At 40.6% G+C, this 12,212-nt stretch overlaps 1 protein-coding gene across 9 annotated transcripts in view; it reads right to left on the bottom strand.

Annotated features, from left to right (window-relative positions):
- AFF1 (ALF transcription elongation factor 1) overlaps positions 1-12,212 on the bottom strand; it is a 167,824-nt gene that overhangs the window by 8,694 nt on the left and 146,918 nt on the right. For 4 of the 9 annotated variants that reach the window (XM_073340610.1, XM_073340615.1, XM_073340613.1 and 1 more), the window contains 6 exons: positions 11,474-11,537; positions 6,401-6,537; positions 4,759-4,830; positions 4,070-4,163; positions 3,908-3,951; positions 2,075-2,304 (listed from right to left, as the gene is read on the bottom strand). In XM_073340610.1, coding sequence (XP_073196711.1) covers positions 2,075-2,304; positions 3,908-3,951; positions 4,070-4,163; positions 4,759-4,830; positions 6,401-6,537; positions 11,474-11,537 — 641 coding nt within the window. The other 5 variants (XM_073340611.1, XM_073340614.1, XM_073340616.1 and 2 more) reach the window with 4 other exon arrangements.

The raw sequence follows: 12,212 nt of genomic DNA, 5'->3' as shown, positions 1-12,212 counted from the left end.
GTCCTGTGAGATAATAGTATGGTATTACATAATTAAAGGCTATTGCAATGTATATGCACAAGGGACCTAAATTATGGTTGCAATTTAAAAAAAAAAAATTTTTAATGAAAAAAATTCCAACATGTGGAACCATGTTGACCCCCAATAAACATCATCAACAGGGTTCAGACCTTTACATGCATAGCACGGACCTCTATTTGAGTTAACAGAGTAACTGGTAGCAATAGCAGGCTGTTATCCCTTATGTGGGCCAATCACTAAATGGGGGTGAGACACACTTTGCCAGTGGGTTTCACACCTATTTGCTGATACACAGCAATGTAGAGACTCACAACTTCTGAGCTCAATTCTAGGTTCTGCAGGGGAGTGTATCTAGCGGTTATGAACCCTTACGCCCCTGTGCCCCTAGCTTGTCTCTGTCCCCCTCTGCTCCTACTCACTCTCTGGCTCCTGAAATGCCCTCACATCCTATTCTCTCCTTTTCCTGTGCCCATACCCCTGTTCCTCACCTCTCTGGATTCAAATCAGGCTCCCTCCTCCATCTCCGCACTGCCCAGGCACCAGCAAAGGAGACATTAATAACACAGGGAAGGACCGTTCCTGTGGCCCCCGGCAGTCAGAAGGAACAACTGCAGTGTAAGTCCAGCTCAGCCCTTTCAGTTGAGGGGATGGCACACGCGCAGTCGGGTCAGCAGGTAGGAGCTGTGCAGGTTTGAGCATGCTGAGTGCACATGGAATCTTCGGAGAATTTAGCTGCCAAACTCCGACGAGTCTCTGCTGAGCATGTGCAAATGGATTTCCCCCCCCCCAAGGCTTGTAAGTCAGCAAAATACAGGTGAATTTTCATAGTGACACACACCCCTGAGATCAGAACAAATTCCAAGCCTTTGCTCTATTGTTTACATGGCAGATCTTAATGGCTCAGTTCTGACACACTCCTATGGCATCATTATATCCTGAACAGACAACATGAATATTTATTGTCTTCCTTTACAGACATCAATTCCCTGGGAAATATTTACTCCATAGAACTATTTGTAATCTTTATTCCCCTTATGTTAAGAGACCACCATGAAATGAGTCCATGGCTCTTCTCTCATAATTATCTACCTTGAGTTATACACAGTGCCTACCTCGTGTCCTGGCTTATCACCAATAGAAATACACTGATTTTTACAGCGGAGGTCTTGTGAAGTTGCAGTCCATTAGATAGAAAAATTCTAATGCCGCGAAGCTTTTTCTAACACCATGTGCTGCCTGATTGAGCATTTTAACTTATATGTTAAGTCCTCCCAGTATTCTAACAAGACATATGGAACTTTTTACTTTTATTCCTTCTTCAAGTTTGCCTTTTGAACACATCCCTTTGCCTTCAGCAGCTTGAGTTTCTGTGAAAAAATTACCTCACAAGCCCCATGTTAATGGCTGACCATAATCTGAGCTTTTCTTCCTCTTTCACTATCTGTGCTGAGAGATGGCAAGGTCACACACTTAATCATGATAATGTCTGAGTAAAGAGTGTGACAGAGATTGGGGAATCCTCTTTGCAACTGCTTGGCATGCAAACAGGAGTGATGTCAGGAGGGGCCAATGCTCAAGGCCCCTTCAAACAAGTTCTTCTATGAGGAGAGGTCAGAGCCACTGTTTTTAGTGTAAAAAATAATGAAAACAGGAGCTAAGACAAAAAATAAATCAATAAAGCAGAAGTGGCTCTTCATGGACCACGAATCCATAAGCTGAAAAAGTGCATGAATCTGAAAAAGTTTTGCTCGTCACCTTTAAATGGTGAGCTTGACTTTTACCACTTAAAATAAAGTGAAAAAGAAATTTAAAGTGAATCAATCTTTCTAAGACAACCTTTTAATTAGAACAAACATCATACAGCAGAAGCAAACAGATTATACCAATAACCTGCTCACGTACCATAAACACCTTGGTTTGTTTTAATCCTGATTTTGTTTGGATTAAAAAGTGCCTCTTGAAGACAGAGTTTGCTGAGGTGTTAGGAATTTTTAAAAAGGGTCTGCAAACAAGCACAATATTAGAAGGAGAAGCCTAGGGAAATAAACCTTACCCTTATTCTTCCTGGCCAGAGCATCGGCCTGCTCCCAAATATCATAGGCATAGAGGATATAGGAAGTGATGTTGACATAGGAAAAGGTTATGCTTGGGATATTATGTAAGGTGTTGATTGAAGAACCAAGGCCTCCACTGACACAGGTGCTCGCGTTTGATCCTGGCTGGGAACTCACAGAGCTGGCGGGAGAGGGCATCGGGGAAAGAGGAGAAGGCGTGCCTGTGCTTCTGAGGAAGAAGACGACATCATGAAGCCTTAAGGCAACAGGTTAATGACTTGCCACAAAACACCCAGACTTCTCTTTTTCTGAGCCCCCCACCATCAGACAGAGTTCTGGTGTCATATACGCATGCTCAGCAAGAGCACTGTGAAGTACCAGGCTGAGGACTAAGGTGTGGCAAGGCACCACCAAAGGCAGGCAAGATAAATAGCACCAACTGCATTACTGTACTTAAAAAGTGAGGCCAAGGTTTTCAAAAGTGACTTGGGATTTTGGGTGCTCAATTTAAGACACCTTCAAGGCATCTGATTTTCAGAACGTGCTGAGCATCCACTCCGAGTCCCAAGTCGGGCACTCAATCTGTACTCACTTCTGAAAATCTTGGCCTAGTTATTTAAGTGTTTTGGCTAATGAATCCAATTCCATGAAGCCATAGTCTCCGCATTAAAGAGTTTAGGCTTTTTTATGGCTATTCAAAATTTGTGTCTCAATCCAAATCACTTTGCAGATCTGCATTTGTGTTTACGGAAGCTTGAGACAGAACAGATTTATTTGGTCAGCTAGTCCATCCTCCAGAGACTGTGCAAGGTATACTCTCCACTGCTTCGCCTAGTCCCGTTTTAAATTATCCAAATGATGGAGCTTCCATCACTTTCCTTGGGAGACTTTCAGTTTAATTAACCTCACTGTGCTAGGCCATGGTAGGAGTGATGGTGCTTTCAGAACCAATATTCTAATACATAAGCATTCTTTCAAAATATTTTCAGAGAGGTATGCATGGAATTGCATGCCTAGCTTGCACTCAAGACACTCAACTTCCACAACGGAGTATGCCCAAATGCCTGATTTGTTTACAAGCTGCCAACAGGATGCACACTTGGCCATGTGCGGGCACATATCCCTTATTTACACATGCAATTGCTTTAATGGCATGCCAGCCTGTTGAAAATCAGGTCGAGCATCAATTTGTAGAACACAGCTTTTATGTTTCTTTTGCTGCCACATCCAAAGTAACTCTGATGCAGACACACAAAGGTAGCAAAAAGCATCAATAATCAGCAAGAAATTTAAAAAAAAGTTTCTGTCAGGGGAATCAACTCACAAGGAAGTGTCAAAACACCAGCTAAAAGCTAATCTAAAATTCTACATGTACTACTGGGAGCAGTACAGCATCTGTATGCGGGGACAGGAGAGATGACAGGAGAAGTGGATACATTTACAAGTCCTAAGAGGAGGAAAATCCAACATCTGTCCTCTACATCTATTAACCCAGGACAAGGATTAGAACAATGGGACCTCTACAAACAACAGTTTCTAATACATTCTCTGTTTCCCTAATTCTTTGATAGGACAATAATGTGTATGACACAGAGTGGGTTTATATTGTCTGTAAAATAAAACAAACAAACAAACCTCTCTCTGTAAGTTGAGGTGAGGGAAAGAAATAAGAAGCAGATAAATATTTTAAGAATGTTATGCCAGCCCATAAAACAGGAAGCGATTCAATGCACTCAACCCCCTTGCAAAAAAGTCTGCAATTCAAATGTGTAGGCAAACTGCTTCTGTTAACACATTACGAGAAAGATTTTAATATGTATTTTAAATAATACCTTGCAACACATGGAGAAGGTGCTTGCGTGACTCTGGAAGAATTCTGTAGCAAAAAGGAAAATCTAGTTAGATTTGGGTTTCACACTGACCTATACTGAACACTTGCAGCTTCTTCCATCTTTCTAATTTGAAACCTATTCAATAATACAATCAAACCCTACCTTGAAGTGTTCATTGAGGGTTCGGGAATACTTTACTGCAGTGTCTTTTTTGTAACGAAACATTGCCATGTGCAGAATGGACTGGCAGCGCATGCTGTGAACAAAAACCAGGAATCAGTGTCAGAACATTCAACGCCACACCAGCAGCAATTCTTCTCGCCGAGCCTGAGGACATATACATCCATTTTACTGCAAATTAAAGAAAGTTTGTGCTTCCTTCCCCATATGTCCCAGATATGATCTTCTCTCAGTGGCTGTCAGAGAAAAATAGGAACAGTCAGGGAAGTAGATGCGCAACTCCTAACAGGTGTTATGGGCCTAATATACCCTGTGTCCAGAGCGGACTTCGGTATGTTCAAGTATGGCTTCAATTACACAGCTCAGAAACCTCGTCAGTCAAATCACATTCCACCCTCATCTTAAGCCTCTATGGACTCTTAAATTATCAGCATACCAAGTGAGATTTAGAACCTTAACCTGACACACATGGTTCCCTACTGATATGCCAGTTCATTTTAAAAGGAGATATTTTTAAGAATTCATTCTATTAAAATTTTTCTGCATAAACCTAACAATATCAGTTTAGCCCAACCCTCCACCCTTCAGAAAGAAAGGTCTTTCAATCTACCAGGTTTGAGAAGAGAATATAAAATGTCGCCACTGGAGGGGTGAGGGAGATAGCCACATACCACAAAACAGCAAAGATTTTTTCATGTGCAGATGCTGAGGTATCGGAAAAGGATTTTAATGTCATTATAAATCTGTAAGAAAACAAACACAAAAAAATTAATGACGTTCATCAACAGGGCTGGATTTCTCAATGACAAATACAGCACACCATTTATGGAAAGCTAGCATGGTCCACTGGCTCAGATAGTGGATCAGGAGACCTGAGTTCTATTTCCAGCTTTGCCTATAACTCACTGTGCGATCCTGAACAAGCCACTTTACTATCTCTCTGTAACTTAGTTTCCCTACATGTAAAACAGGAATGCTAATACTTACTCACTCATGTAAAGCACTAATTAAGGGACTGACACTGTAGTTGCACCATAGTTAGAAATCCCCTTAATTTTAGCAAGTGTTCTACACATGGAATAGCTTCAGGATTGGGCTATAGCACAGTTGTCCACCTTACTGAGCTTGGTTCCAAGTGGGCATCCTGAGGCTGATATACAGGAAAGCCAAAATGGGAACGGTAAATGCACAAGGGCAGTTTGGGGAGCAGGACAGAAGGATATAGTTTGTTGAAATTTTTCCATCTGAACATTTTAAACAAAAAAATGGCTTTTTAATCAAAATATTTTAATGGGAACTTTTCATATGGTCAAAAATGTCCATATTTTTAAGGAAAAAATACAAAGCTTTTCAGCAATATATTTTGGGTTTGGGTTTTTTTGGTTTTTTTGGGGGGAGGGGGGGTCAAAAACCACAAATATTTAAACAAGAAAATTAAAAAAAAAAATTGAATAAAAAAGTTCCCATGAAAAATTGGTCTTTTTCAACCAGCTATAGCGAAGGAAGTTAGATCATGTCTGGGAAACATTCACCAAACACTGACTGCGTACGGATTACATGATAGCCAATAGATTTCTGTCTGATTCATGCTTCCTTCAATTTGGGAGGTAATTTACATCCTTCATAAGCGGAGTTTACTGTAACTGCAAAATCCCCTCTTGCAAAACAACAGCAAACTAAAAAGGGAACTTGGCTAAAAGAGCCTCCTATAAATGGGCAGGAAAGTGTAGGCCCAAGAACCGATCCCTGCAGGACCCCACTAGAAACATACCCATTTGATGAGGAATCCCCACTGACAATTATATTTTGAGACATATCAGTTATCCAGCCTTTTAAATCCATTTAATGTGAGTCACGTTAATTTTATCTCTCTCTAGTTTCTTAATCAAAATGTCATGTAGCACCTAGTCAAATGCCTTACATTACATCAACACTATTATCTTTATCAACCAAACCTGTAATCTCATCAAAAAAAGATATCAAGTTAGTTTGACAATCTATTTCCGTAAACCTATGTTGATTAGCATTAATTATATTCCCTCCTTTAATTCTTTATTAATTGAGTCCAGTATCAACTGCTCCACTATCTTGCCCAGGATCAGAGAGATCAAAACTGAAATATGAGTGAAATTCAGAGGTATACTTAGATGGTAAGCTCTCTGGACAGTCTTTTAATTCAGTGTTCATGCAGTGCCTAGCATAACGGGGTCCTCGATCGTGACAGGGGCCCCTGCTACTAATGTAATACAAATAATAAATGGGAAAAACTTTTTTAAAATCCATGCTGTGTCACTGAAATGGCATTACACTTACTTAAGGAGATCTATGGTGTCTGTGAATATGGTGTATGCTGATTTTGGTGTTAGTGCATCAGATTCCATAGCAATTCCATACTCGATGAAGGAAAGGGCAGCCTCCAAGTACTGAAATGCCTTTGCAACCTTGTCTGTCTGTTGGAAAGAAGGTGCTCATGGTTAGCCAACAAGAAAAATTATGGTTCTTCATTCATTCTTTGCCATATCTGGTGACTTCTCTTTGCTTAGGTATGCACGGTTGGGAGGGAAGGAAGGAGGGGGAGAGAGAGAGGAGTCTGGCCTCAGAACATTACCCAAAGAGTTCCAACTCTGACCCCAGAAAAAGTGTCTGTGACATCTAAGAGGTGAGCTGCACCTGTGTTCTCTCCTACAAGTCTCCCCCGTGGGCTCTCTTTCCAACGACAGCCTCAACCTGCATTCTTCAGAGTGGAACTGTGCAGTTCACACCACTTAAGACTGGATCACCAGCTACAACAGCCCCCAGTCACACCATCCTGCCAGGGTTACAGGAAAAGCAGTGTCTTATACTCCCTTATATCACCTCTGGTGACTGACGGCACCACTACCTTCACCTCTCCCCGAGGTTTCACCCTAACACTCTTGGACTGGATCTCTGGGTGGCAGCCCCCCAATTTCCAACTCTCTTAATATGACAGGCCCAACTGCAATTGGTACCCGCAAGACACTCTTCTCTATATGCCCGTGACCAGCATCTGTTTAAAGTGACTCAAAACAGCTCCTTCCAAACAGGCGAATTGTCCATGTGCCCAAAGGTACAACAGCATGTAGGGAGAATGGGTTAAACCCACAAAAGGGCCCACATGTCTGGGACTTGCCTGTAACTCACCACCCCTCTCAAAGCTCAGGTGAGCCAGCTGTCTCAGGCACATCCTGCAGAGCCTCTGCCTTAGTTCCACAGCCATGGTGCATGTATTGCCTATGTCAGTCTCTCCCCCTAAGAAGCTGTGGCCTGCTCCCCCACTCTTCCTCTCAAGCCCAGAGCCTCTAAAACCCCTGGCCTAGTCTACACTGCCAAGTTGTCGACAAAACTTTTGTCTTTCACGGGTACTTAAACCACCCCCCCAAGACAAAAGTTTTGCTGCTTGCGCGGCTGGAAGTATTTTGTCAACAAAAGTGCCGACAAAGAGCGTTTACACACGCTGACACTTAGCTGCCTGGTGTAGACAAGCCCTTAGTGTTCTTTTGACATTAGTCTCTGGCCTTGGAAAAATGGGTATGTCACCCTAGACAGGGAGGTATTTTCCAGTGTTTGGTTCACCCATTGTTGTTTTAAGGACTCTTGGTATTCTCCTTTGAGGTACCTTATCTCTGTCATTGTTTTGTTTCCTGCTTGTTGTCTCCCACCCTGCAGCCTCCTTTGATTTAACTTTGTGCAGTCAGCCAGAACAATATCCAGCAGCTAAACTGAAACACATATAATAGTCATACAAAATAATACAGCTATCACACTTCTTCTCCAGTGTCTTTTTAGCAAGACCACCCTGGGAAAAGAGAAGAACAATTCTAAATGAGGGAGAGCCCAGAAAATGTAACACCACTACACCACTAGAATTTGATATGCCTATTTAAAGAGAACATGTGTCAAACATATATTCATATTTTAAGCAATAAATAGGTACTTTGCTTGCTATCAACACTATTATATAATCTTTTGGAACATCATAACCTCATTTTATTCTCAAATTATGTATTTGGAAAAATACCCTACAAAATAGGTTTTTCATATGGTTTGAAATTTGTCCTGCTATTGGAAGAAAATGCTGCCTTTATCTTTACTTGCAAGCACTTACGTCATGGCATTTTACAGAAAAGTAGTTCCGTGGATTTTCTTAATCTGCAAAAACGTCTAATCAGAACGAAATGTTGAAATCCAAATACCCAATTTCACATGAATTAATGTACCTGTATTTGCACATGCCGTTGTCATACCTGTCCTCTGTTGTGAAGGCACTTTTTGCAGCTATGTACACTTGTGATCAGCTTGGTCTGAGATAACTAACATCCCTGAAATGTATTTTATCCTAAATTACTGACATGCACTCTCAACTTTAACTTCATTTTAACAGATTTTTTTCCCCAAAGAATTGCCTTGGTTTCTTTTTCAATTAAAAATATCATACATGCACTGTAAGCAAGAAACCCAAAGAAAACGCTATTTTATTAAGTATTTTCTGTACTGGGCATAATCATTGGAGAAATAGGACTTATTTTTGCTACTCTGGAGCAGCACAAAGCAACTAGAGCATACTGGACGATTAAAATAGGTTTACAGCTGCTTTGCATCACGACTCCAGTTTCCTCCTATCTCCTGTCATCCTGTCACAGTTCCTATTCTAATGGGTCTCTTGGGGGCATCTCACTCAGGTCTCAGACATCACACCATCATCACTCTGAAGGCAGAATCATGAGATTCTTCCATTCTCAGACTGGGTCCTAGGTGCAGTTCCCTATGATCTACCTCAGCAGATCTAACTTCTGCCTAGACCCTGTGATTCTGCTCCCTTCAGAAGCAATGGTAGTGGTAACCAGGGACTAGGCAGCGTTCTCAATGCAAAGTATTATTTATTAGAACAAAAGTATTTCAGAAGGAAAAAAACACCTTATATAACAATAAACCAGTCTGTACACATACCGACTTTTCCCTAAGTCTTACCATCCCCTGGAACTGGGAAGGCCCGACTCCTTCAGAGAAACCCCTCTGCAGAATCTCTGTGTGTCAGCCTGTCTCCCTCAACAGCTTCTGACAATTGACCTCCTTTCTCCCGAGAAGGGCATTTCAACTGCTTAGACTTTTGATCTCCAGGCTCCCAGCTTTGGCAAAACAAGGCTTGCAACTTGTTGAAGACAGGGTACAGGATCCCTAAAGCTAACAGCATGCCCCATTCTCTCAAAGGTGTGCCTGGGTGTTCTTAACTGAGAAGCCATTGTGTTGTCTTCCAGCATAGATCCCACTGGATTTGAGCATTATAGGCACGTAATAAACATTTCACTACCCCAATATAAGTTATACAGTCTCTCTCAGTAACTAGGTTATGTATCAGTATTCTTAAATTTATTACATAGACCCGTGTCTGTCAGACCTCCAACTCCCTTCTCCTTCTTGCTTCGCTAGTGTTACCAACTCTTGCTGTTCCATTGTGAGATTCAAGATATTTGGAATGGTCTTGATACCCCAAGCTGTTGGAATCAAGAGATTTTGAGAATCTCAGCTTTTAGTTTTTAAAAGCAAATTTCTAGCCCTCATGATTACAGAGAAAAGCTTGAAAATGTGTAGCGAGCACACCCTAAATGCTCAGAAACTAGGAGGAAATAAAGAGAAACCAAAAATATGACATTTTACAAAATACGTTTAAGTCCATCATTGTTTCTAAGTGCTAGCCTCATGACTTTAGAGCGCTTGATGTTGGCAATAACGTACCTTACACCAGAAGCAGTGCTTTCAACACACACACACACAAAATGTGTGTCTGCGTCAAATATTTATTTCACCCTCTGTTACAGTGTGCAAGTATTTTCATGCATTTTACAGTACACCTTCAGCAGTGCATGGCACTTGCTAGAATATTCAGCAACTTTCCAGAATATGAAGGGAAACATGACATATAATATATAATTTTACTTGTTAAGAGACCATAGACCATACAACAGCAAATTTTAAGAGGACAGAGTAAAACTGAAAAGGGCAAGAGGATGTGTTATACTATGTCAGACTGCATGCGTAACCAACCAATACATGGATACTTAACCCAATATGTACTGTTTAGTATGTGTGTTTTCTTCTTAATCCACTACGTTTTACCAGTTCATTTCTTATTACCCCATCCTCCCTCCACCCCACTATTTAATTTTTAGGCGCAAAAGTTTTGTGGCTCGAATAAAATAATAAAAAGGCATAATTAATATACACACAAATCGAAATTGGTTCTGCGAAATTAAGGGACTAAGTGTCTGATCTTGCACCATTGAATTAAATGGAATTTTTTCCATTATTGTCAACAGGAGAAAAAAAAACAGGCCTTAAAAGCATTAGCTAGAGCCAGGGCAAAAACCATCTAGAGGATTTGGATTGTCAGTTTCCATTTAATTTAAATGGTGCAAAATACTCTAGGGATCTTAAAAAATAATGCTGAGATTTTTTAAAGTAGGAAGAAATTAGAATGAGGATAGAACCTAGGTAATTTTCACTTGTGGTCCATGTAGTGTTTTTTTATAAAGGATTTCCAGAGATGAAAGAAACTAGCTAGATCCCTCCAGTCTATCTATTTTAGCAAAAGCGTCTAAAAGTTACAAAACAAATAAATCCCTGAATTTTGATTTTACAGATACATTACAGAGGACAAATGCTCCTGTTACTTGATTATACCATCACAATGAACAAAACGTATGTTTAGTATGCATGTTATTAAACAAACCACACCTCTGAGAAATCCAGATAATCACAGTTAGAGTTCATTTCAATCTTGTTTACGAGAAGTATAATTATATTTTCAAACAGTAGACTGTCTTAAAACTGCTTGTTCAATCTGCTCTCTGACAGTTTTGGGAAGCAAACAGACCTGCTAACCTTGTACAGCGTGTATGGGGTGAACATGGTCATATCAACTTTGAGTACTGCAAAACAGAATTCATTTTCTACATCTGGTCAAAGGACCTAAATCTGGACATAGCTCTGCCTTTAGTGGATACAAGCCATGTTCACTAAAAAAAAAATGTGACAAGATCTTCATTTAACTGGGAATAATACAAACAAATCTTGTCCATACTCCCGTGTGTACTAGATCTGAACGTGACAGCTGGATTTAACACAGGATTAATCGATTTTGAACCCGCTGACCCTGTAAGATAGGATTTCCTGGCATGTGTCCCAAGAGCAGTAGGTTGTACCTTGACCAATAGATACAGAAGGCTAGGTGGGAAGGAAAGAACAAACACTGATATAAGCTCCTTTTATTTTGTGATCCGGGACATGTGCAAAAAGCCAACCTTCATAAGTAAGCAGGTTTATTTAGAAAACCTTTTAACACTTCCACCACACAAGGCCCAGACTTACCATTGTGTCAGCTTTGTGCTTCAGTCTTTTGGCCTCCTCTATGTGATACTCCATCGGATGTTGTCTGAATTAGGAGTGAGGGAGAGGAGAGAGAGAGACAAAACAAAAAGATAGAGTAAGTATCATTTTTAATGTCACATCACAAAGACGCTGTAACTGCTGTATGGGCTGCTACGCTGATTACTTAAAAAATTACAATCAGCACCAACTGAATACTGTCATGCTGTTTGGCAATGCTCAGAAGTCAAGTACCTGCTTATTAAAGAGCTTACAGTCTAAATCTAATAGACAGGATGGCCCGTATTCCATCAAAAGCTACATTAGAAGAATGTTCAGGTTCCGCTCCTGGGTACTCTAAAGTCAGAAAATTCTATTTTATGTTGCAAGGGCAAGTTTAACTCTGCCTTCCTGCGCATATGCATTAATTTAATTGCATTATCCTGTCTTGCTTCTCAAATATAATACAGCATACATATTCTTCTACAGTCTTTGGTTTACATGTGCAGCACTTCGTAGTACCATTCACTATTCTAGGTATGCCAGACAAACAGGGTCCATTAAACTCCTTTGGATGCAAGATACACAGTGAATGAGGCCGGGGCTCTTACAGAACCCTGCCTTATTCAGTGCACATTTTATAAAGCATGCTTCTGGCCACATACACCTACATGCATTAGACTAATGTATTTGCTGTACAAAGTGTGTACAGCTCACTGTGTACTCATAAAACTAACAGAGA

The sequence above is a fragment of the Lepidochelys kempii genome, chromosome 4, assembly GCF_965140265.1.
Source record: "Lepidochelys kempii isolate rLepKem1 chromosome 4, rLepKem1.hap2, whole genome shotgun sequence".
NCBI lineage: Eukaryota > Metazoa > Chordata > Testudines > Cheloniidae > Lepidochelys > Lepidochelys kempii.
This window is presented reverse-complemented; position numbering and strand designations above follow the sequence as displayed.